This window comes from Tachysurus vachellii, chromosome 11 (assembly GCF_030014155.1).
Source record: "Tachysurus vachellii isolate PV-2020 chromosome 11, HZAU_Pvac_v1, whole genome shotgun sequence".
Taxonomy (NCBI): Eukaryota; Metazoa; Chordata; class Actinopteri; order Siluriformes; family Bagridae; genus Tachysurus; species Tachysurus vachellii.
The window spans coordinates 18856952-18883483 of NC_083470.1; the positions used below are offsets into that span (position 1 = coordinate 18856952).

The 26532-nt window shown below is 36.4% G+C and overlaps 1 protein-coding gene across 1 annotated transcript in view; it reads right to left on the minus strand.

The window, feature by feature from the left end:
• The window catches only part of cacna2d3a (calcium channel, voltage-dependent, alpha 2/delta subunit 3a), a 210801-nt gene that overhangs the window by 115460 nt on the left and 68809 nt on the right, over window positions 1-26532 (minus strand). The window contains exons 5-8 of the mRNA XM_060881760.1: window positions 16659-16821; window positions 4328-4459; window positions 3143-3203; window positions 2766-2916 (exon numbers count right to left, since the gene is read on the minus strand). Coding sequence (XP_060737743.1) covers window positions 2766-2916; window positions 3143-3203; window positions 4328-4459; window positions 16659-16821 — 507 coding nt within the window. The remainder of the gene's footprint in view (window positions 1-2765; window positions 2917-3142; window positions 3204-4327; window positions 4460-16658; window positions 16822-26532) is intronic.

Below are 26532 nucleotides of genomic sequence, written 5' to 3' on the forward strand. Positions count from 1 at the left end.
ACTGAATTCATTGATGTTTCACAGCTTTTTTGCACCTGCCTCTTGGTGCTATTGTCATCAATACTGAAGTGATGGTAAGGCTTAACTATTGGGAATTAACTAATAAATAATTTAGTTATAACACTTGTTATAATAAAGGAGTACAACCCATAATAATAATAATTATTATAATTCAGTAGTTCCTGATTAATAGAAGCTCTTACTAGTTAATATGAATAAGTATTAATGAAGAACAACTCATTAGTTCCTTCTTAGATACTGCATAGTTGCCTATAGACTTTTGCTGATTTGTACTTCTTTGAGATTATTCAATTAAATGCTCTTTAGAACCATGTTCCACACTTGGACTAAAGTCACAGTAAATAAGACTCTGTGTTCTGTTTCACATCCTGCATACCATCAGGGCTTCTTACTCTTGAGTGTTGAGTGCAATTTAACACAAACTCGCTTTGATTTCCAGTTTCAGAAGGGAATACGTCATCATACAGAATCAAATCATAGTTAAGAGCCATTTCATGAGCACTTTTTACACATCACTTCCACATCACTAAAAATTTGAGCTGCTCCAAGAAAACTATTCCCATGTCCCAATTCACTTACTGTCACAAGGAAGGAGTGAGTTAAAAGACGTATCAAGAGATTCCACCACAGTTTCTACCCACAAGCAGTCCACATTATGAATAGTCAAAGAATGAAATAGTAAACCTCACCATTTTCTACATGTTCACATGAGTTTCCTCCAAGTTGTCCAGTTTCCTCCCAACTAACAAAACCAAACTCATAAATGAGTACAGATGTGAATGAGTGAACAACCATGTAAATGTGAGCATAATTTCCTGTAATGGACTGACATCACAACCACGGTATATTCCTGTCTCATCCCTGGGCTACAATGATAAGCTCTAAATCCACCATGAACCTGGCCAGAATAACCACATACTTTAGTGAAGAGGAATGAATAAATAAAAATCTAAATATCTGGCTGTACTGTATTGTTGATGGGATACCATTTGTGTTTACAAGAAATATGGGGTGGTTTAAACTGATTATGAACTATCTACAGAGATATTTTATACTTGAAAGCAGATTCACCCAATAGTACCTCGTGTTTTATTGATACATCTGCATAGTAAGACATTTATTTTCTTGACATTTCCCACTGTAGGTCAGTTGTTTGGTTATAAACCATACTGGTTTGGAAAAATTATCATTCTTCTATCAGTCTTCTTCTTGATTTTTCTTGACTTCTTCAAGTGCAGTGGGACCAGACTCTATTGTGATAGAAAGATATCAGTCACCACAAATGGACCAGCAGTCCACTGCAGGCCACCATTCACACACCGTTCACAGTTACAGGCATTTTTAGAACAACCAATCAACCTACTATACTGTCTTGATTTTTGACAGTTGGAGGAAATAGGAGAACCCATAGGAAACATGCACAAACACGAGGAGATCAACAAAGTCTCTAATTCTTATCAAATAAAGGACCCAGTGGCTGTGAGGCAGCAATGCATTCCATGGTGCCACCATGCTGCCTCTGGAAAAGTTATGGATAAATAAATAGAAGCAAGTGACTGAACTTTTTAATGACATTCTAGAACATGGGTATCCCCCATGGGCCAAATATGGGGCAAAATCTTACACTCACAGACTAGTTTTCAATCATGAAGAAGTTGATCTATATATGCTTTTTCATGTTTTCTGTTTTTTCATAGTACTGCTACACTGATGACACTGAACTTCTCCTGTCTTATCCTCCTTCTGACATAAATGTTTTAGTTTTTATCTCATCATGTCTGGCAGGATTATCATAATGGTTGGCAGCTCATCACCTGAAACTAAATCCAAGAAAGACAATGTGTGATATTGAACCATCGAGAAATCTTTGATCGTGCATATTTCTTGACAATCTACCATCATTCTCTCCTCATTTTGCTAACATGACTCAGGAATGTAGGTTTCTTTGCCAGTCAAAGACATGTAATAATAAAATTCCCCTTATGTCATGGCCATCCATCCAAAATCCAAGAGACCATGGCCATGCTGTCTGAATTGGGGGTGTGGTTGTATTCTCTCCCTGTCAGTCACAGATACACTCTCCAATCACAAGCATCTGAGAGCTCATGTAGGCATTAAAGGGTAATTTGATGTGAAAGCTGGTTTCTAATATCTCTGAGGAAGCATGTCCTAGCCTTCACTCTCCCTGGTTGATGGCTGTCCCCTAGCTAATTTGTGGCAGCTGACATTTTTGGCAGATCCTCTTCTGACAGCCAACATGGAGCTGGATGTCTTCCCTTATTCTCTTACATCCATCTATTGCTGAGTTCACTTCACTGGTTTCTTGTAGCTCCCTGGATAGGATTTAAAATTGGCCTACAAAGCCAAAAACAGACTCACATTGCTGAAAGTACTTATTAAAAAGCACTCTTCACCTAGTTCCTTCTAAACCACTAGTACAACTCAATTTGACCCACCATCCCTAAGGATACAAGAAAGACCTGCACTAAGATTTTTCTCATAACTCTTTCCAAGTATGTTTGAACAGCACTGTCTTCAAAATTAGACTGAACCATCTCTGAATACGCACCTCCACACTTACAACTTACAAAAAAAAAATAGTTTTTGATTAATGGTATTGCTAGTCTCTGAACTATCTCTGCTAGCATGTGTGCATGTGTTCTGCAAGTCGCTTTAGATAAGAGCATCCACCAACTGGTGTAATTGTAAATGCAAGCTCAGCAGACCTGATATTTAATACTCACAGCAATGATATTAAAGAAGTCATCATCTCCCAGTGTATCCAGTATGGAAGACACCGTTTGCTTGGCAATAGTCAGTCTGAGACCTTTCATGCTACCGCTCACATCCACTAGAATTACCACATCTTTTGGAGACGTAGCTGCTTGAATATACCTACACACACACACACACACAGACACACACAGACACACACACACACACACACATGATCATTCATACAAAGAGAAACACTATAAGGTAATGGCTGTGTTATCAGAAATACGTGTGTTCCTATTACACAGCTTCACCTAAAAACATTGAGTTGTGTCAGTAGTTGTATGTTGTATGCAGCATGTAATTTTGAGTAAAATAAATCTATAAGAGATGTAGCTATGCGTACCATTTCCGATTTCGACAGTCAAATGCTATAACTCCATGTTCATCTGGTGTCCACTTTATACCTATACAAAGAAAATTAACCATTAGGACTGTTAAGCCTACTCTATAATGCAGAATGTTAAAGCTGATCACATTTCAAGGAAGTTTTTGGCTTGATGCTAAATATGAAAATCTTCAAACTCTTTAAATTACAGAAAAGGCCATTCGGTAGCCGGCAGTTCATGACTGCTTGCATTCTATTTAAAACGCAAAGAGACAGTGTGAATCTTTGGATAAATCATGTAATTAATTACATACATACTGTATATGTAAGATGCCCATGTTGTGACAAGTCATCAACTATATCATCGGTATCAAGGCACACGTCAGTATCGCAAATGACAATTTCTTTTCATATGGAGAAATTGTACTGGTATATCATGGATGATACGATATGGCACAGCCCTATCCAGCATACATACATATGTAAATCTATCTTTACAGAATATGAGCACATCAAATTAACTACCCATCAAAAAACTGTAACCAGCTTGCCTGATTTACCTATTTTGAGGGAGACAGTTCTAGCAGTCTAATCACACTCATGCTACATCCCACCACAATAACTATCAGTCATTTACACACACACACATTTGTCTTACTATGTATGTGTGGACATCCCCGAAAACATTATTCATTCATTCATTTTCTACCGCTTATCCAAACTACCTCGGGTCACGGGGAGCCTGTGCCTATCTCAGGCGTCATCGGGCATCAAGGCAGGATACACCCTGGACAGAATGCCAACCCATCGCAGGGCACACACACACACGCTCATTCACTCACGCAATCACACACTACGTACAATTTTTCCAGAAATGCCAATCAACCTACCATGCATGTCTTTGGACCGGGGGAGGAAACCGGAGTACCCGGAGGAAACCCCCGAGGCTCCACACACACAAGGCGGAGGCGGGAATCGAACCCCCAACCCTGGAGGTGTGAGGCGAACGTGCTAACCACTAAGCCACCGTGCCCCCCGAAAACATTATTAATCCAGTTAATAAATGTATACCCACAAACCTAACCATAATCTTAATCTCAGTCACTTAAAGGTAACATTTTAATTCTTTTGTAACTAAAAGTATTTGGAGACCAACCAAATGACTCCACAAAATCAACCCTCAATAATACTCATAGTACTCACCCGGGTATTGTCTAAAGAAGCCCTTAGCACTGCCAAAGTACTGCCATATGAGGGATGGGTCTCTCTCAAAGTTATCCACAAAGATTTTATTAAGTGCCTCAGACCAGTAAACTCCATTCACTATTGCTGAGTCTAAGAAAACAAAAGAGAGAAACAGACAGAAAGCAGAAGCACATGTTTTGCTGTACAATTTACACAGAAACTTAATAATAATACTGCATATTATGATACTATAGCAATGTTATAAGCAATAAATCATATCTCAAGATTACACATCCCTACTGTATTACACTGTGTATGTATACCTGTCAGTCATAACATTAAAACAATTTAAAAAAACACTGATAACAATGATTCTCTCATTGTTATGGCATATGTCAAGGGGTGGAATATATTAGGCAGCATGTGAACAGTCTTGAAGTTAACATGGTGAAATAAGAAAAAAATGGGAAAGTGTAAGAATCTGACCAACATTGACATAGGTGAATTTGTGAGGGCTACTTGACTGGGTCAGTGCATCTCCAAAAACTCAGGACTTGTCTAAAGTAGTCTAAGAAAAGGCAATCAGTAAATTGGTGACAGAGTCATGGGCACCCACAGATAACAGATGCACATAAAGAAAGAAGGCTAGTCCGGGTGGCCAGATTCCTACTGTAGCACAAATTGCTGAAAAAGTTAATGCTAACTATGATAGAAAGTTGTCAAAACCGCAGAATATCACAACTTTCTGTGTAGCAACAGACTGGTTGCAGAGTGCTCATGCTTGCTTTTGCCCACCTAGAATGAACACATGGGTATCAGAACTGGACCATGGACCAATGGTCGAAGGTGGCATGGTTGTGTGGATCACTGAAAACCTAGGGACCTTGCATGTGATTGATACTCACTCACTCTCACTCATTTTCTACTGCTTATCCGAACTACCTCGTGTCACGGGGAGCCTGTGCCTATCTCAGGCGTCATCGGGCATCAAGGCAGGATACACCATGGACGGAGTGCCAACCCATCGCAGGGCACACACACTCTCATTCACTCATGCAATCACACTGTGATTGATACTTTGACAGGTAAAACCGACCATACCATTGTTGCCTGTAATTACACTGGCCTAGTTCAGCAGGATAATGCGCCTTTCCACACTACAAAATTTGTAAGGAAAGAGGACTGATCAATGTAGGACACACCTCAAAACGTATAGGACTAGGGACTAGGGATCTGCTGCAAATGTCGTAATGCCAGATACCACAGCACACCTTCAAAGTTCTGGTCCATGCCAGAGGTCAGAGGTCAGGTCAGAGCTATTTTGAAGACACAGGAGGACCTACACAATATTTAGAAAATGTTTTTTTTATGGCTGATTGGTTTTGGTATATACTTTATGCGTATTCAAGATTTTAAAAACATTTACTTCCTTTGTTTTAAACGTAGTCGTAATATCTGTAATAAAGTAAACAACACTGTTTGCCAGCCAAGTCTTTGTCAGTTTGGTCATTTATCATACCATTTGCTTTTTTTTTGTGCAATATTGCAAAGAGGAATAGAAAATCACAGCAATGGGGCTGCTGACAGTATCCTTCTTGTACTTAATATGGACTAATACTCAGATCCATGGAACAAATTGCTCGTAGCATGGGGGTTAAGGTTAGCTGACCCAAATTTTTGAATAAAACCTTGAATAATCAATTGCCTATTTTAGCCTAATTAAATGAATTTAATATATTAAAATTGCCCGTAATGGTACAGAGCAAAGCTGATGTAACACCTGCTTAAATCAAAATGATATTTGCATTATCCCACTTAAGCCAAGGCCAAAACATTGCAGAAGGTATTCATTTTACACGTTAAGCATGTGAAAGAATGAAATGGTGGTAAAAGTGGTATTAACCACAATATTATGTTTCTAGTGATTTTTCTTCTTATAGTGTTGTATAGCCAGAAATGCTACAAAAATAGGGTTCTTGCTTTCTGGTGTAGTCTAATCAAAAACAGCACATTTCAATATTATATTTAAATGGTATGCAAGTCAGAACCATCATTCAGGTTAGGTGCATTCCATGTTTCAATAAGTGTGGTTCCAATATAGTCTAAATGAGGTAGATTTGAATATGTAATAGAAATATATAGTGATATAATATGCTGACAGAGAACAAAGACATTTCAATGCTATATTAACCAACCTATAGTAAAAAAAAAAAGGAGAATACTCAGCTAAAATATTTTTCTGTTTTTCTTTTATGACACCTACCTATATATCCTACCTAGTCTTAATTACAAAGAATTACTAGTTTGCATTTGCCAATCTGAAGACACTTTCAGGAACAGTTAGACATTCAATCTGGGAACCAAGCAACATCCACAACACCCACATGTACTTCAAGTATATTACCAGATAACTAAATATATAACAGTTAACTAAAGGGTGTCAATCATTTTGTACATATATGAATGAGGCATGATAAAACAATGTTGCTTCCTACCTGCAAAACCTGCCATAAAACTCCCAACTGCTGGTTACACATATCCTATGAACATCTTAGCTTTGTGTGGTTGGAAAAAGCAAATGGATTTGCACTGAAACCTAAATTAGTCAGTTAAATAAAACCATAACACACACTTGAAAGAGCAGTTGACAGGTACCGCTAGTGCTTTTCTAGCTTTGCCAAAAAAAAAGATAATCTGCTAGACATCATCTGAAGCTCATAAACCCCATGCATCAGCTGTATATCAAATCACAAAATGACACTAGGCAATAGTTATTTTAAACCTAATCCAGCTTCTCAGTGAAGATTCAAAAGCCACTATGCTCTCTTAACTCTATCCCACACAATGTAGCTATCTCTGATTATCATTTTAAGAGAGACTTTGCATTGAGGGAATGGAAACAGAGGAAATGAGAATGAATAAGACTGGAGAAATGAATATGAAATAAAACAGAAACATGTAAGATATGCTGCGGTTACGAATCCAATCTCTATGCTAAAAAAGTGCCATGAATCTCATGAACCAGGGACAAATTGACAAACGGTTGGAATTTGTCAAAAAATCATTGTGAAAAGAAAGATCATGAAATGGGAAGAATCAATAAGGAAATGAGCAAAAAAATATATTTCCATATCTGAATTCCTTTAAGGAAATATGAAATCAGCTGGAACTTCTACATAAATACCCACATTAATGGCAAACTCCATCATCATTACCATCAACATCAATGCATTATTCACCAGATCACACAAACATTAATGTTTGTTATACACTTTCTATGGCCCTCATAAATGGAGATTCCCCACTGCTCAGCATCTATCATTATGGAAATTGTGTGGTAAGATTCTAAAAAGACTTCAGGCTGCTTTTATAAACCATTACATCCAGTATGATGAGAGAAAAAGAATAAATAGAGAGAGAGAGAGAGAGAGAGAGAGAGAGAGAGAGAGAGAGAGAGAGAGAGAGAGAGAGAGAGAGAAAATCTTTTCCCAAATGAGAAGTTCATTTTTTTCTAAGTCCAATTTACTTCCCTAAATGACTGGTGTAATGTTCCATATCGAATTTGTGAAAGATTTTCCCTTTCACAAGAAGTTGGGTAGAGTGTGTATTTTAATAAAAAATTGGCCATTTTGCTGTTCATCTTCCCTCTAGGAATAAAGAACAAATTGCTGCTGCTCATTCCAAATTTTTCTTACTAGATTATCTTACTAGATTGATTATCAATTCTGATCACTTATTCAGTAAGAATTTGCCTTTTTGCCTCATTTACATATAATAATAAATAATAAATTAAATAAATTAAAATAAATATATATATATATATATATATATATATATATATATATATATATATATATATATATATATATATACATAAGAAAATAATACTTTATTTATTTTTATTTACCTTTATTTTACCAGGAAGTCTCATTGAGATCAAAAATCTCTTTTACAAGAGAGACCTGGCCAAGGTAGCAGCCATATATAAACACAACATAGTAAAAACATACATACATACAATCATACAATACAAGGACCCATGTTATTCCATGCCCATGGTGCATAGTATGAAAATGCAGTTTTCCCCAAATCTGTCCAAAACGTGGGTACATTAAAAAGCAACCACTTGGAAGAGCGTAGCTGATAACTAGCAGAATTGAGACAGAGGAGGCTACAGAGGTAAGCTGGAAGTTTACCTAGCATGGCTTTATATATAAAAATATACCAATGCTGTTTTCTGCGAGTGGTCAGTGATGTCCAACCCACCAGATCATAAAGAATACAATGGTGAGTAAGGGACTTTGCATTTGTAATAACGCGTAGAGATGAATGATACACTGAATCAAGGCTCCGTAAGATGGAGGAGGCTGCGTGCATATATAATACAGTATGTCACCATAATCAATGACAGACAGGAAGGTAGCTTCCACAAGTTTTCTTTTTGGCATTAAATGTAAAACTAGATTTATTTCTAAAATAAAAGCCAATCTTTATTTTGAGCTTCTTAACTAAATTAGCAATATGTACATTAAATAAAAGTTTGTCGTCTATCCATATACCCAAGTACTTGTATGTGGGTACCCTTTCAATGGAATTACCATCAGTCGTAAAAATGCTAAGATCATCAATCAGCTGTGGGCGAGTTTTTGAAAAGACCATGTACTCAGTTTTCTGAGGATTTAAACCCAATTTTAAATTGAGCAGAGCAGTTTGTAATGACTGAAATGCAGTCTGAAGCTCTTGCACAGCCTGTGCTATAGAAGGAGCATATGTATAAATGACAGTGTCATCAGCATAAAAGTGTATTTTTGCTTGAACATCCTTACCTAAATCATTTATAAAAATAGAGAACAGAATAGGTCCCAAAATGGACCCCTGAGGGACCCCTTTAGATATCCCAAGAAACTCAGATTTGTGGCCCTCTGCATAGGCACACTGAATTCTATCTACAAAATAGTGTCTAAACCATTTAACAGCACTGGGACTGAAACCCATATCCCTAAGTTTGTTTAGCAACAATTCATAATCTACGGAATCAAACGCCTTGGATAGATCTACAAATAAAGCAGCACAATGTTGTTTCCTATCCAAGGCACAAATAAGATCATTTATTACCACCATAGCAGCAGTAATAGTACTGTGGCCAGTTCTAAAACCAGATTGAAAATTGTTTAAAATATTATCAAGTAAGAACTGTTTGACCTGTAAATTTACCTGCAATTCAAAGATCTTAGCCAGGATTGAGAGTTTGGAAATTGGACGGTAATTATTTAGCTCTGAGGGGTCTCCACCTTTAAATAAGGGGAGAACATAAGCAGCTTTCCAGATTTGGGGTATTGAATTGGACATAAGACTCAAATTAAAAATGTGAGTAATAGGCTCAGCAATAACATCTACCGCTACCTTTAGGAGATAAGGATCCAGATTGTCAGGACCTGCAGATTTTTTGTGGTCAATGCCTTTCAGAGCTTCACTAACTTGCGCAACTGAAATAGTTTTAAAATCAAACAAATCCAGATTACTATCAGTTGCAGTGGTGGCAGAAAATGGGACAGGTGCATTTACATTTGAACTTTCAAATGCAGACCCAGCACAGATAAAGTGTTTGTTTAACTGACTGATCATTCATATCATATGAATATGAATATATATATATATATATATATATATATATATATATATATATATATATATATATATATATATATATATATAATTAAAGAATATAATAAATAATTAATAAAGCAAGAAATAATTTGATTATTGATTAATTATTGTCCGCTCAATCCGGTCTGACACTCTCCTATGACTTCTCTCATCGACAAAACATCAGAAGTTTTATATTTTTCCTCATTCTTTTGATAAACATTAACTGAAGCTTATTACTGTAAAATTGTCTTATATGTGTTTCATTGTGCCATCAGTATATGCCATAGCCAGTGTCAGAGAAAGAGAGAGAGAGAGAGAGAGAGAGAGAGAGAGAGAGAGAGAGAGAGAGAGAGAGAGAGAGAGAGAGAGAGAGAGAGAGAGAGAGAGAGAGAGAGAGAGAGAGAGAGAGAGATTAAGCAGGCAGATCAGAGTATGAACTTGTACTTGATGGGAAAAAAAGCTACAAGTCTGTTTCTCTTGAACTGTTTTGAGTTTTGTGCACTGAAAATGTGGAGTGGATAAATGAGAGTCCAAAGCTCAATTAACCTTCTATTATCTCTGTTTTTCAAGTGTTTCTGGTCCCCTTCACATGCCAAGGCCCTAATAAGTTCTACAGTGGACTTCAAGTGTGGCATTTGGATTAGGAATCTGTTGCTGTTAACTCCAGAGACCAAAGATCTGTCACTGCTAGTGAAGAAAGACTGAAAAATCTCTATGTAGTACAGATTTAAAAAGAAAGACTGCACACCTGCACTCAGGAAAAATAAAATGTTCAAAAGAATGCTGTTGTAGATGACAAATTTCTGTCCCTGTTGAAGAAAAAGCCTTTCACAACAGTTGGCCAGATCAAGAACACCCTTGTGTCAATCAAGTGAAAACTTCACCTGAGTAAATAGAGAGGGTTTAACACAAGATGTAAACCACTGGCAAGCCTTAGAACTAGAATACCAGATTACCAAATTCTAAAAAGCCTATAAAAAACTGAACAAAGTTGAGCAAAAATTAACTTGGCTAAAATGATGGGAAGAAAAGAGTATGTAGAAAGAAAGGAATCATGATCCAAAGTATGAATCCATTCATATGGATGGGCGTATTACTTCCAGAGCAAACAGGAACTAAAGTAAACCGTAGTAAAGGGAGGATCACATATATTAAAAAGTGCTATATTCCTACACTATTCACCAGATTTGGATGTAAACACCCTTGAATTAAAGCTGGAACTTTGCCCATACTGTGTGTATTATTTAACTTCAACTCTAATATACAGTAGTAGAATTATAATTTTCCAATGACCAAATGTTTATAGACCTGACTGGATACTTACACAGTATATATTATTACTTAAGAATATTTTTGTCATTTCATCACCTATATTTTGTAGCAGCTGTATTGATTCTGCTAAGCCAAGCACTTGATTAAATTACCCACCAGCCCCTCACAACACATGCCCCATTTACCCTCACATGTGTCCCATTTCACCCTTGTATGCACGCACCCTTATTGGTTTGTGCTTTACTGTGTGCTTCTTCCTTTTACATTCAAGTTGTTTTAAGTCAAAGAGTATACTTTTATTCATTGCTAACAAAACCAGACCTTTCTGCTGATTTTAGCAGAAATTATAAATAAAAAAAAACTTTGAAAAACAGGCCTCCTGAAATCTCTCAGAAGTAGATTAAGCAGACAGAAAAGTTAAAAGAAACTCTTTTACCACTAGAAATTATGAGTATGTTTTTAACACCTTCCTAACACAGTTGAAAAGGGTGAAATTAAAACATTTCGATGAAAAGAAGGAGCCGGAAATGTTCATCATCTGCTCTTCATGGATGTTTAGAAGATCCTTAGGCTTAGTGATTAATGTAAGCTATCTATTAAAGATACAGAAAAAAGATTCTAATTCCTATTTTTTTTTTTTTTTTTTAAATTTGAATGATACACATGAGTTCTTTGACTCATCCCTGAAACCCCTAAAACACACACACACACCACACACACTTTGTCTCAGTCTGCCTCTCACACCAAATCTATATTAGGTGTTTCATTATTGTAATTATTAACAATTACCCTATCTAAGGCAATTATGCAAACTCTGGATCATTCAACATTCAAAAAATAAACACAGTGCTCACAACCTCACAGGATTTTGAAAAATGAAAATATCAGATCCTTCATGTTAATTATCCAAATCAGGCATAGTTAGTATCATTGCTATCATGGGGATGATTTTATGGAGGTGATAATAACAATAATTGCTTACAGAAGGTCAGCATCCAGTTCACCAACAAAGCTCTAACTTTCCATTTGAATGGTACTAAATGAACATGTTCTTTTGTTAACAAGTGTTTTAAACATTTTGTGAAAACATGAGTGTGGTAAAGCAGCAGTGCTGGGATTGTCATTGTGTATTCATCCTGGCCACTGTATTACACACATTACATACACCTTGCTGTTCTACCTTTTAGATCTTAGTTCTTAGATCTTTTTAGTTGGTGTAAGAAAAAGGTGCTTACAAATTCCAGGAATGTTGCTACACTAGAGGAGAAAAGCTATGACATAAATCTACTAGCATTGCTAAGCCCCGTCTTTCAAAAAATAAACTGACATAAGTTTTCATCCAAATCATTTTAATCGCTGATAACAAGAAGTTATTCTGGCTTATTCAGAAGTTATTCAGCATCATTAATAGTTATGTGAAAAACCCTGGGAAGAAAATGCATGCTAATTTTCTTATAGCCCATGCTGTACATTCATACTGTCAATTACATTTATGCCAGGTCCATTTATTTTAATATTTATTTTATGATTTTATATCCAATTACATTTATATTCCATTAATTATAATTATGATTAATTCTAATTCCATGTGGGGCAAGAAAATCATTCATTTAGTTTAATTTGTTTAATATTTAGTAGGTTAAAAAAACTCTAACAACTAGAAGAAACTTTTATTATTGCCACACATTACAGCAGAATTTTATCCCAGCTATGGAAGTTGGGATCAGAGCACAGAGGCAGCTATGATACAGCATCAATGGAGCAGATATGGTTAATAGCCTTGCTCAAGGGCCCCACAGTGGTAGCTCGGTAGTTGTGTGGTTTGAACCCCAACCTTCTAATCAACAACCCAAAGCCTTAACCACTTAAGTCACCAACCACAAACTAAGCCATATTTTTAGTCTCTGATCACTTGTTAAGACATAAGCAGCAGATCCTTTGAGTCCTCTAATTTTTAAGGTGGGACCTCCATGGATCTAATTTTTTTGCCTTTGTCCAGCACATCCCATAGATCAGACTGAGATCAATCCAAAATCAGATTGAATGGAATATCTAATTCTGAAGGCAACACCTTGAACACTTTATCATGTTCTTTAACCATTCCTAAACAATTTTTGCAGTGTGGCAATCAGCATGATCCTGCTGAAATACTGTAGGTCACTGCCATTAGGAAATACTGTTGCCATGAAGAGGTGTACTTGGTCTCTAGTATGTTTTAAGTTTGAGTCAAAGGCCCTTCCACATGAATGCCAGGCTTCAAGGATTCACAATAGAACTTTGCCAAGAGCATCCTCCATCTTGCCGCTAATGGCTTGCCTCATAGTAAATCCTGTAGCCATCTCTTCACCTTGCCATCCACATGATGTAAAAGCCAACATGATTCATCAGACCAGCTTACCTTCTTTCGCTGATCCCTGGTCCAGTTAAGATGCATTGTATGTGGTGCTTTTGGTGGTGGAAAGGGGTCAGTATGGGAGACTATTTTGCAGCAAACTGCGGTGTTATGTGTGTTCTGACACTTTTCTATCACAAGAAGAACTGATATTTTCAGCAGTTTGTGCTACAGGAGCTCGTCTTTGGGATTGAACCAGACAGGCTAGCCTTTCTTGGACCACTTTTGGTAGGTACAAACAACTGCATAAAGGGAACACCAGACGGGCCCTTTTAAAGAAGCTAGGACTCATCTTCCAACACATCAACTTTGAGAACTGCCTGTTCACTTGCAGCCTAACATATTCCACCCCTCGACAGGTCCTATTTAGTCATGTAAACTCTGTAAAATCTCTAACAAAAGCTCACATTTGCTGTTATTTGTTTCAGCTTAGATAATGCCTTCTAAAATACTATTGCCTAACTGTTGAAAATAGGACTCCGGAGAACTCTTGGTAATAATAGAATAATGAAACTGAATGGGTGAAATATTTACTGAGAAGAATTAAAGGACTATTTTAAGCTTTAAAGGTTGTGATTAGTGTAATATATCCATTACATGCATAAAAACATTTTTATACAAACTGCTCTAATGAAACAATATACACTGACAAACAACTTTATTAGGAACATGTGTGCACTTGCATATTCATAACTGTACAACTGTACATTAATGCAACTGATCATCAAAATAAAGGAAAAAAATTCAATTTCAGTTGCAATTTCCAACTTGTGTCTAAAGGAGTCTTAGATTGATGTTATTCCACTTACAGGGTGGAACAAACATGATTGGCTGATTGCATAATTCGATCATAATTATTATCCAGCGTTCCTGAAGCCACAATCTCTCTCTCTCTCTCTCTCTCTCTCTCTCTCGTTCTCTCTCTGTGAACATACACTGCTGAACATTGGCAAAGATTTGTGGACACCGAACCATCAAACCTATGTAATTGTTGAACATCCCATTCTTCCAGTTCCAGATATAATTTTCCTATTTTGATTTTTATAATAATCTCCACTCTTCTTGGAATGCTACAGCCACAAAAGCATTCCATTTTTAGTTCATCCCAAAGGTGTTCAATGGGTTGAGGTAAGGGATTTGTGCAGAATACTCATGTTCTTCCATGCCAACGCTGGCAAACTGTGTCTTCATGCACCCCACTTTGTGCACAGATGCATGGTCTTGCTGGAACAAGTTTGGGACTAGTTGGTCTAGACAGTTGTGTGCTTCACACTTTGTGGCATCAGTTTGGTCATACATTACATATGGCTATGATGGTCAGGTGTGTGTACATAACTGGTCTTGGCTTGTATGTGTGTATGTGTGTGTGTGCGCGTGTGTGTATGCCATTGATCTCTCTCTGACTTAAAATCTAGATGCAATTAATCTCTCTTGACAGCAATCTTCAGTGTTATTATAGATTTAGTCATTCATCACTTATTCTGGCATCAGGCTTACACTTTTTAAGAGCAGAACACGTGTGTGTTTTTTGACTGCCTCTCTCTCGATCACTGTCTGTATCACTCAGGGTCTCCACAAGGAATAATATTCACTCTGTTTTGACCAAGGTCATGACTTCATTCCTAAAATCAAAACTATGTGAAGCACATAATTGGCATCATCACTAACAATTAAGATATTTCATTCATTCATTCATTTTCTACCGCTTATCCGAACTACCTCGGGTCACGGGGAACCTGTGCCTATCTCAGGCGTCATCGGGCATCAAGGCAGGATACACCCTGGACGGAGTGCCAACCCATCGCAGGGCACACACACACACTCTCATTCACTCACGCAATCACACACTAGGGACAATTTTTCCAATTAAGATATTTAAATCTTAAAATATTTAAAACAGTCCATCAAAAAATGTTATTATATCAATATAAAATTAGACAAATTACGATGGTTTTCAGAAAGATTCTTTAGTCTATTATGTATGACAATTGCTGATATGCTTTCATTTTGCAACAATCCTTCTGGTAATGAGATTTAATTATGTTAAGTGTTTATGATACTACATTTTTGATGAACAGTTTGATGTTCATTTAAGTAGACTAATCAAATCGAGAAGCTAATAAGCTAATAAAAGAATGCTTTAATGTGAATTCATCAGGCTTCATATAATGTAGCATTAAATCCATATTGGGATTTCGGACAAATAAAACCAACATTCAGAATAGACATGTCAATATTGTAAGCAGTAAAAGCAATTCAATTGATTTTGATTTTCTTTGTTTAGACCTTTTAACATGACAAACACATTTAATGAGTTTTAATGTCACAGAACAGCTTTACAGGAATATTATAAAATGTTTTATTTAACTGTATATTTATCCCTAATGAGCAAGCCAGAGGTGACATTGGACACCCCAAAAACCCATCATCATCATCAAAGAGACTGATTATTTATTTCTCTCTCTCTCTCTCTCTCTCTCTCTCTCTCTCTCTCTCTCTCTCTCTCTCTATCCATATTTTTACCTGATTTGCCTGAAACATTATCAAGACAACCTTTATAGGAATATGTAACTTTTAGTGTAATTCTATCCTTTGTATATTTTTACTTTTTTTTAATTTATTTGATCAGAATCAGAATCAGCTTTATTTGCCAAGTGTACTAACAAACAAAAGGGATTTATTGTGGTTACAGGTGCCATCCTGTAATTTTTTTCTCTTTATACACACATATAAACATAGACAAAAGCCTAAAAAAAAAACATAAACAATATACAAGGTGCAGTTGAGTTATTTACATATACTGTATTAAGCTATTTATAACATTGACAGTCCAAAAAGTATTTCACTGCATATTGTACTGTGTATAGTGATGTATGTGACCAATAAAACTTGAATTTCAATCATGGTTAAAACACCATAATCAACTGCAACATGCTACGGTATATTTTTTTCTGTTTATTACTAATGCATGTTATACAGCTCTGTGCTTCTAAAGCATCCTTTTATCATATTTTGAAATGACATAAAGGAACATACCTTTGTTGTACATGTTGGTAGGTACCTGTACCACACTGAGGCTGAGGTTAACGGACAAGTTGTTGAAATGTTCATTAGGCTGCAGGATGAATTCTCCACCTAGCTCCACGTTATTGCCTTCCTCATCCACCTCATTGATGAGAACAGCATTGAAATACTCATACTGCAGAAAAACAAGATCAAAGAGGTCTATGAGACACCTTAAAGCTACATAACTCATTTTATATGCACATCATTGCTTTGAGAATTCCAAAGAAATGAACAGACTCATATTTACAACATTGTGTTTGGTAGCAGGTGTGAAAATTAGTTAATCAACAGTGTTTTAATCTGGTGCAAGCTACAGAAGTCATCCTGGGTTAAAAAATGAACAATGAAAATAATACACATCACATAAACCTCTGCATAACAGGTTATCATAATAAAGATAGACTGGAAATGAAATAAAAAATAAAAAAATACTGAATTTGAGCTAAACATTTGGTAATTTGCACCTAATTTGTGGTGTCCAATTTCAGCATTGAATGTCTTTTTCATCTTACACTCTGTAGTGGTGTATAATGGCACATATTACAGTACATACTGTATTACAGTTTAAAAATGTTTTTTAAAAAAAGTCTTTTTTAAGTATTTCTCTGTTTCTCTAGCCTACTAGAGGCAATATATTCATAGAAAAGTTACAAAAACTTTTTTTCACACAGTTGTTTCTATCTTCAAAATAATTGGTGATATCAAACCCATTTCTGCTCTCTGAGATGCCCAGAGTCCTTGTTTCTAAGAATCTAAAGTGTTATTTTCAACCGCTAAAATTATGTGTAAGGTTATCTGAAAAGAAGGAAAAACATTTCACACTGAAAGCCAACAGCATCCTGTCTTGTGATAAAATTGTTTATTGTATTGTATTGTATTGTAATACTGGTTGTATTAGTATATTAGTAAAAAGGGTTACTTATGTAATATTAGTAAGTAAGTAAGTAGTTTAACCAACTGCTGAAAAGATAGTTTCGATTTATATTGTAAAACATTGTCGCTGTAATAAATTGTCAATCGGTGGCCCTGGTTAATATACAATCTATAATAGAGTGTAAAATGTGAATGGAAAAAAACACTTCAACAGCACTTACATGTATGCCAAAAGATCATTCTAATAATAGTCTAATAAAACTCAATACAGCTCTGTAACTAAACCTAAATTTGCTACAGAGAGCAGTACGGTAAAGAGCAGTAAAGATTGTTTTGTATATTATTTTACTCGTGATGTTCTTAGCAGTTATAATATAAGAACACACAATATAAGAACACACTAATACATTTTATTCTGATTTGTCTATTTGAAAATGTAAAAAGAACAAGTCTATAGTATTAAACTAGGCAACTTTTTACAAAACTGTCTGTGATGCCTTTTTTTTCAAATATTGTCTGTTGATCTTTATTTTCTAAAAAATCTGTATATAGTCTACATCAAATTATTTCACAGTTAATTTAACATTACACAGTTTTCAATATAGGTTTGTTGGTTTTAAAAGTCACCATAAATCCCCATTAAATGATTCAATTTGGAAAAGCCTTTAACCTCTAAGTTACACTCCACTCCAGTATCCTCTGTTGAACCCAGTTAACACTCACCCTGTTACACCCTGTTGAACCTTACCTTTTTTAATTTTCCTGTTTAACTCCCATCACCACCCGTTACCCAACATAGCTCATATATTTGTGTAATTAATCTGTGTTAATTGACTGTGTTAATTATTAGCTCTTTATCACAGCCTGGCCAGCATACACAGGTGCAATGTGGAGGAGCTTCAAGACATACTTGAGATTCTCTTACAGATCGAAACCGCAAACTCAGTTCCTGTATTATAAATAAACCTCTTTTATCATTTTTAGTAAATTTTATGTACATGTTTTCATAGGCTTAAAAACTGCACATTTCTTTCAAATTCACAAAAGTTTGTATGAAGTGATACATAAAAAAAACTACATAACACTACTCACTCACTCTCACTCATTTTCTACTGCTTATCCAAACTACCTCGGGTCACGGGGAGCCTGTGCCTATCTCAGGTGTCATCGGGCATCAAGGCAGGATACACCCTGGACGGAGTGCAACCCATCGCAGGGCACACCTACCATACATGTCTTTGGACCGGGGGAGGAAACCGGAGTACCCGGAGGAAACCCCCGAGGCACGGGGAGAACATGCAAACTCCACACACACAAGGCGGAGGCGGGAATCGAACCCCCAACCCTGGTGGTGTGAGGCGAACGTGCTAACCACTAAGCCACCGTGCCCCCCTTACATAACACTACATATAATTTAAAGAGGAAATGAAATTCTCAAAGGATGTTATTTTGATGCATTCAGACACCTGTTTCAGTTCAACATCTTGGATTTATTTTGTAAAAGTGGGTGTTAAGTGAGTACAGCAAAAGGAAGATTCCACAATAGGTTCTTAGGGAATTTGAACAGGTAAAGAAGCATTTCACCTATTAAAATATTGTTATAATTTTGAGTTTTAGAAGTCCCTATAAGAAGTTTGGGAATCAATCAGTGTATTGGATCTAATCAATGAGGTTCACCTCATTGAGGTTCACCTGTGTAGTACATGCTCTTGCTTCCAGGAGTGTTTGCTTGAATACCAGGTTCCAGTTCTCTGTTTGCTATTCGTAGCAATAAGTTTGTAATTTAAACCAAATGCCAAATCTCTCCTTCCATTTGGCCAACTCAAGGACAAGGACAATGAATTTTGTGCAATTCTTTGCATTGTGGGTTGTATCAGCATTAGAGCATTAAAGTTATGCAGTAACCAGTGGACCAGTGCATCCTGTCCCTGCATAGAGGTCCACCTACACCTTGCAAAATGTTTCTCAAATCTCAGACACTTCGTTGCACAAATGTTACACTTTCAAGGCATGCCTGCTGAATTCCTCAAAGCCATGTTAGATCAGCTGTTCACACTGAGAAGCAACAGTTTGAGGAGGTTCCATGCAAGGTAATGCACTGGCGATTACTATATCACATGGCCCAACACTTGGTGATATCTCAAACCCAGTAAAACAACCTGAAGACTATAGGGGCTGCCATCAATTCCAGTAAGTTGGTGTGCTTCCTACTTTCCTGATACCCAGGCAGTATTGCCAGTTCCCATAGTGACAATCAACATAGCAATATCTTTTCCAACTTGGGTGGACAGATTATTTGTTGCGCCAACCACAGTCACAAGCATTAACATAGACCCCCCTGTATGATGTACTGTACCTTTAGTCAGATATGAACAAGGTAATAAGAAAATATGGACAGATGGCTGAAGAGTGTTGAATGGCAATGGTATTTATTCAACATACTTCGCATATGTCACTATAAATGTAAATGTGTACAAAGAAATCCTAACAGCATTGGGATGTTATAAAACTTTCCAGATGGTGGAGTGCATAAGTATCCAGGCCCCATAAACATACAGCATCAGGAAATCCAATCAAACAACAATGAACACATATTTGTAGAACAGATGCTTTATGCTTTATAAAGCAACAGAGTGGCACAAGGCAACCGTTAAAGGTGTTAAATGACTGGGAAGTGTCAGAGTGCTGCTTCAGTATATTGCCAATGAGAAGACTTGCAACTTGTTAGTGTGTGCTAAAAATTGCCACAAAGCCATGAAACCGTATCAGTGGTAAAATGTGGTTTGATATTCAGTTATAAATCCATATTCTAGGATTCAGTAATCGGTATCATGATAGCATGTTAATAAGTGTAAGAATTAATTTAAAACTAATTTTTAAACACAACTTTTACAGTATGCAAGATAAAGTTTCTAGTGAGACCTAAATTAATATTAAACAAGAAAAAGATTAATAGATTGAGCCTCTAACATGATTTTCCTTTTAAAACCTCTCTTTATAAATCACGGTTTCACTGTCTTTCTGCTGTCTTATTACCCTTAAACTTACCCTTTATAGATCTCACTTTTTCTGTCTGTCTTTATTCCACACCATCCCCTGATTTTCTATCCCATGGCGACTCAAACGATTAATCAAAGCTTATTATCATCTTAAATGCTTACTGTGCTATATGCAACAAATCAATAAAGTGCTGAGCCAGACCTAGCTCTTCTAGCTTTTCTCTTTCCTATAGTTCTTCATAACTGGAATTCACAGTCTGGCAAACATCCACATCTCCGTCAGCTCAGATATGAGGTGATGATTTATGTTACTGAGCTGCCTCTCTAAAAACAACAGCACTTATATCATGCAGCGCCTGGTGTTCTGGGTGTAAAAGTACAGAAACTGGTCTGTTTATGTTAGTACCATGTAGCTGTGCAATTTTATGTAACTGTAAAATATCACACCACTGTACATTCTTACGTACAGTTGTACTAATTTTATGACTATACACAAACTACCAAAGAGCTCATCAAACATATCTTTCATACAGCTGACGCTGCCAACATATAAATATCTTTTTTACAGTTAATCTACACAGAGAACTCAGCTTCATTATGTAATGCATGTTCATATGTTTATCCATCCTTTCTTATTTGTGATATTTGTGAGTTTACTGTGCACTTTAATGTCATGCTGCTTTTGTGTTAAGTACTACTCTTCCTTGTTTCTCTTGTTGCTGAGACCAAATTCCTCCTTAGGATTAATAAAGTATTTCTACTTTCTACTCTACTCTGCTTTTTTCTGGGAATCCTAGATGCTTCATGTTTGGCATAATTTACACAAAATCTGTACTTAGCAATAAGAAATTTTCAAAATTTTTGTTAATTGTAAGTCATACACCATGTCAGATCATAAGTTTGAATCATGATGATGCCACTGTCATCCATGGCCAGGAGACAAGAGAATATTATTGAACATGCTCTCTGAGTGAGAGGGATGGCATACACTTTCTCATTAAATGTTGCTTTCAAGGAAATTCTATTTGACTGTCTATATAAACAGTTGAATTCTTCCCTTTCCCAATCCCTGATGTATACAAAAATATGCAACTTTGTTTGCAAGAACAAATAAATAAATGAACGAATGAACTGATCAAAGAGGGAGGCAGAGTAAGAGTGTGTCAGGTCTTATCTATAATTCCAATCCATATGGTGCAGCTGAAAGTCTGACATAAGCCTCTGAGCCAAAGGTCAAAAGCATCCAACAGCAGCAGCGCATGTCTTTTTAGACCAGCACTGCTGAACAGACAGTGGGAACTAATCTGATTAACTCTGCCAGCTTTTCAGGTACTCAACCACATAACCTCTCTACAGCTGACCTTTAGTTTAAAAGACATTTTATAAATATAGTATAATATGGATGCGTTCTCTTTTGTACACAGCTATAGATGAGGCGTTGCTGAAGGTGCTACTCAAATCTGGCATTTAGAAGATGAGCATGAAGCAATTCTCCTCGTCTGAAAAACAAGCTGTGAGCAGAATATTATCTGCTGAAACTCTGTGTTCATATGCAAACAGTTAGGCTCCTCTTCATATCAAAAATCAAAAACATAAATCAAAGATAAAAACTTCAATTTCAAACTTTATCATTTTAATTTGAAATTTTTAATTCCTGTAAACTTCTTTGCACAATGTTGAAAGCTATAAACTGTCTACCTTTAACATTTACAGTAACTGTCCCAGTTTTTTCACTCTCTAGTCTCTTTGACACTCTTTAAAATCATGTACATTAGCAGAATACCTTTACCAGTAATGTTCAGACATCGTGTTGCATTATTTAAATGCAGCATGTTGCCAGAATGTACAGTATGAACATTCACATTTGCAATTAAAGTCACTTTACACTGCTGGCAGGGTTGAAAAAACTGCACTTGGTGGGATTATTTTCAAGGGTCTTAATTGTAATATAGCCCAGACTGTAGATTCAAACAGACTCTCAGTGACACCCATGTCTGTAAGAAAACACATCACCAGGGATTTAGAAGATGCATGTCAAATACACTTACAGGTGTAATGAAAATGACAATAGGTTATTTACCACCTTTTTTTGTTTTGATTTTTATTGACTGTTGAGGAAATTATGCCTTATAACAATTAATAGAGAAATTAATAGCTCACTTTAATAAAAACTCACTTTAGCAAGACAGAGCACTCATCTGTGTTACTGGTTCCTGTATATAAATATAATCTTAACTAGGCACCACCAATTAGTGACGTGACATACAGCTAAGTATGGTGACCCATACTCAGAATTCATTCTCTGCATTTAACCCATCCAAAGTGCACACATACAGCAGTGAACACACACAAACCGTGAACACACACCCGGAGCAGTGGGCAGCCATTTTTTGCTCAAGGGCACCTCAGTCGTGGTATTGCCGGAACGAGACTCGAACCCACAACCTTAGGGTTAGGAGTCAAACTCTCTAACCATTAGGCCACAACTTCCCCCCAAAAAAAAGCTCATAGAGTGCTGAAATAAAGGAATAAGGAACATGAGTCCAAACACCAGGATTGCTTCGAAAATACAGACCAGACCACCACGGCAATGATGGCACAAGTGGTTAAGGCATTGGGTTGTTGATTTGAATGTGGGAGTTGAAGCCAAGGCACTGCCAATCTGCCACTTCCTGGGCCCTTGTTCGAGGCCCTTAGCCCACTGCTCCAGGGGTGCTGCATCATGACTGACCCTGTGTTCTGACTTCAAAAACCTTAGATTAACCCTAAAGTTTGCATATATCTAAGTAGACATTAGTTTTGCTCTTACCTGTAGGTGATTGTGACTTGTACAAAAAAAATCCAAATATGAGCAATCACAAACTACTGTACAAATCTCCTCTTCTTCTTGTTATTCTAGCTTTCTCTCTGGAAAAATCAGTGACTTCTATGTTTGCTCTGCTCTCCAATAATGGCAAAGCATTCCAGATTACTACTTCTGTTGTGTGCAAATTATTCAAACCAGTAAATGCACACATATAGTGGAATTTCATCATGTTTCCTCAAATCCTGTCTTAGGTTGTTTACCCATTTTCAACCTTTAATAACTTGTACTTTTTCAAAGTGCCTGAAGGAAATGACAGTTGTTCCACTACTAAAGAAATTACTATTACTGGACTCAATGATTATCGCCCTATAATGTGCCTGGAAAACTGTACGGAAATATAAGAAATATTCCTGGCAATACACATCCAAAACTATAATACCAATACTATACGCCATTTCTGTTGCTCTTCACACTACCTTGACTTAGCTGTAAAACCAAATGCCAAAGACAGGATGTTATTTATCCATTACAGCTCAGCTTTCAACACTGTTGTGCCCTCTATACTAGTCAGGAAGCGAATGTTATTGCAACTGTAACTGGATACTGGACCTTTTGACCTACAAACTGCAGACTGTGAGGACTGGAAACAAAACCATCATCCACACTGACCCTGAACCTGGGAACCTCACAGGGGTGCTATACTAACCCATGACTGTATGGCCAAATACAGCAAATGATATGGAAACAACAACGTTGAGATTGCCTACAGGATTTAAGAAAGCACAATGAATGTTTGGTACATAAACTACAACCTCACCCTGAATGTCACCAAGATTGAAGAGCTCACAGTGAACCTCAGAATAAACCGATTATGTTTCCATCGACATCGTATGGTTCACCTGTCATGCCGGGCTGGGCAGCTGTCTGACTGTCAAACTGCGTAAGACCTCAGGGTTCTGCAACAGGCTTCTAAAATCATCTAAACTGAGCATTTATCACTTCAGCACATCTTCATGTCTAGATGCAAGACATTCCATCAACTTTGATGCCTTGCACCCAGCTCATCTGTTTTCTGGTTCCCCTCTCCCCTCTGGCAAACACTTCTGCAGCATTGAGGAAAACACCACTTGCCTCAAAACAGCTGTAGCTGCAGGCCATTAGGATTCTCAACAGAGGAGAATAATGATCAACTCCATGCCATCGCTTTCCACTACCATACAGCACTTTATCAACATCTCTACAACATTACATTTCTCTTACTGCATTCTCATTTTAGATACTTCAACTGTTCAGATTTCATTATCTCATGTTGAAGTATGTGATTATGTATGATACTGACTGCATTTCATATTTACATTGTTCACAATGTTTACAGTTTGTTATTGCCTTTACTAGTTTAGAGTATATTTATAATTTTGCATAATTTATCCGAGTTCAACATTTACACATGCAATTTGTGTACAAGTTAAAAGGTTCATTTGTAATATCTGAGCTGTGTCTATGTAAGATTTTTGAACTGTAGCACAAGCACAAGAACATATTTGCATTGAATATAGATGCTTACAGAACATTGTGCACATCACAATAAAACTTGAACCCTGAAAGTTTGTTGAGCCATTGTGCGATTGGAATATAGCCTTCCATCTAAGTGGCCATGAAAAAGCAGAGATACTTGTTTTTTTAATGAAATATTAAGAAAACTATGTATGTACATGTGTATGTATGTATGTATGTATGTATGTATGTATGTATGTATGTATGTATGTATGTATGTATTTACAATTGCATTTAATTGTACAAATTACCAGAATTTTCTTTTTTAACGTGTTTTGTTCATTCTAGTTAAAACATAATATTTAGCTATTATATATTATGCATTTAAAAACAGAATTACATGTGAAAAATGTAATTATGTGGACCTTTGTTCTGATGATCACCCAAGGGGTTGTTTCACCATCAAAGTTCATACATGCATATTTGATTCCAGTAACAGAGGTTTCAAGTAACAATGGCTGAAGGGATAGCTATAATGACCGTAAATAAATGTGTGTTTATTCTGTTGCGGTGAATACCGTAGTCCTTGACAGCTTTAACACTATGCCTAAGAAGAGTTTCTATATGTATAAGATAAGCTAATCTCATAGAAAGTGTTTGGGCTGCTGTATGAGATGAGATTCAGATGTCATTGGGGTTCACAAAGATGAATGCAGGTGGAAAATCTTTGATATCAATAATAATAATGACAGTCCATAACGCAAGACAAAAATATTATTCAAAAACAGCCAAAGGTCTGGCGATGAACGAAGGTATCACACACAATACAAAATCACAGAAAAAAAGAATCGGGAGCTATAGTCAAAAACCAGGGAATCGAAAAAATGAATAAAGGCTTGGTGTTGACAGGCACATGCATAAAAGGAAGGAATACTTCACACTGAAGACAACACACAAGAGGGTATTAACGGACAATATAATTAAAGTAAAATCTCAAAACTGGTGAAACTAACCATGAAATATTAGTACAACAACCAGTGGCAATACAAGGGACATGAATCCAGACAAAACAATCATATGAAAACATGGAACGAATAGAGAGAGAAGGAGATTCAGGACACAGAGTCTATTATATATATTGTTTTAGTATTTTGGCAAACTTGCATCTGCCATTGCCATTTTCATATATTTTTGCAGAATACCATAAAGTTCATTTTTTCTGAATGTTTTCAGAAAACTGTTTTCTTTTTCAAATTCAATTCCTAAAAACATATATATAGAGATGTCTGTAATTGTTGTCCAAAATTTATTTTGCACACTACTGTGAAAGCTTTCACATTCTCAAGACAGCCAGTAAAGAGGGACAGAGACATGATCAAAGTGACCCAGAATATCCAGTATATAATGAATGTGTGATCTAATCAACAAAATTGGACTGCTCCACAATTAACCTTGCTCAACCAGTAGACATTTAGCTCCCATCACATCTACTAGAGCTGAGCAAAGAGGTTCTTAAAAAAAAGTGTCACTATATTGAACTAGATTTTTTCCCATAGCAAAATATTACTGCATAGCTGTTTTTCAATTTAAAAAGCATGCAAAGTAATTGTGTGTAATTATGCAAGTCTATCCTGTTAAATAGATCCTATAAATTAAGTGCTGTATTTAGAAA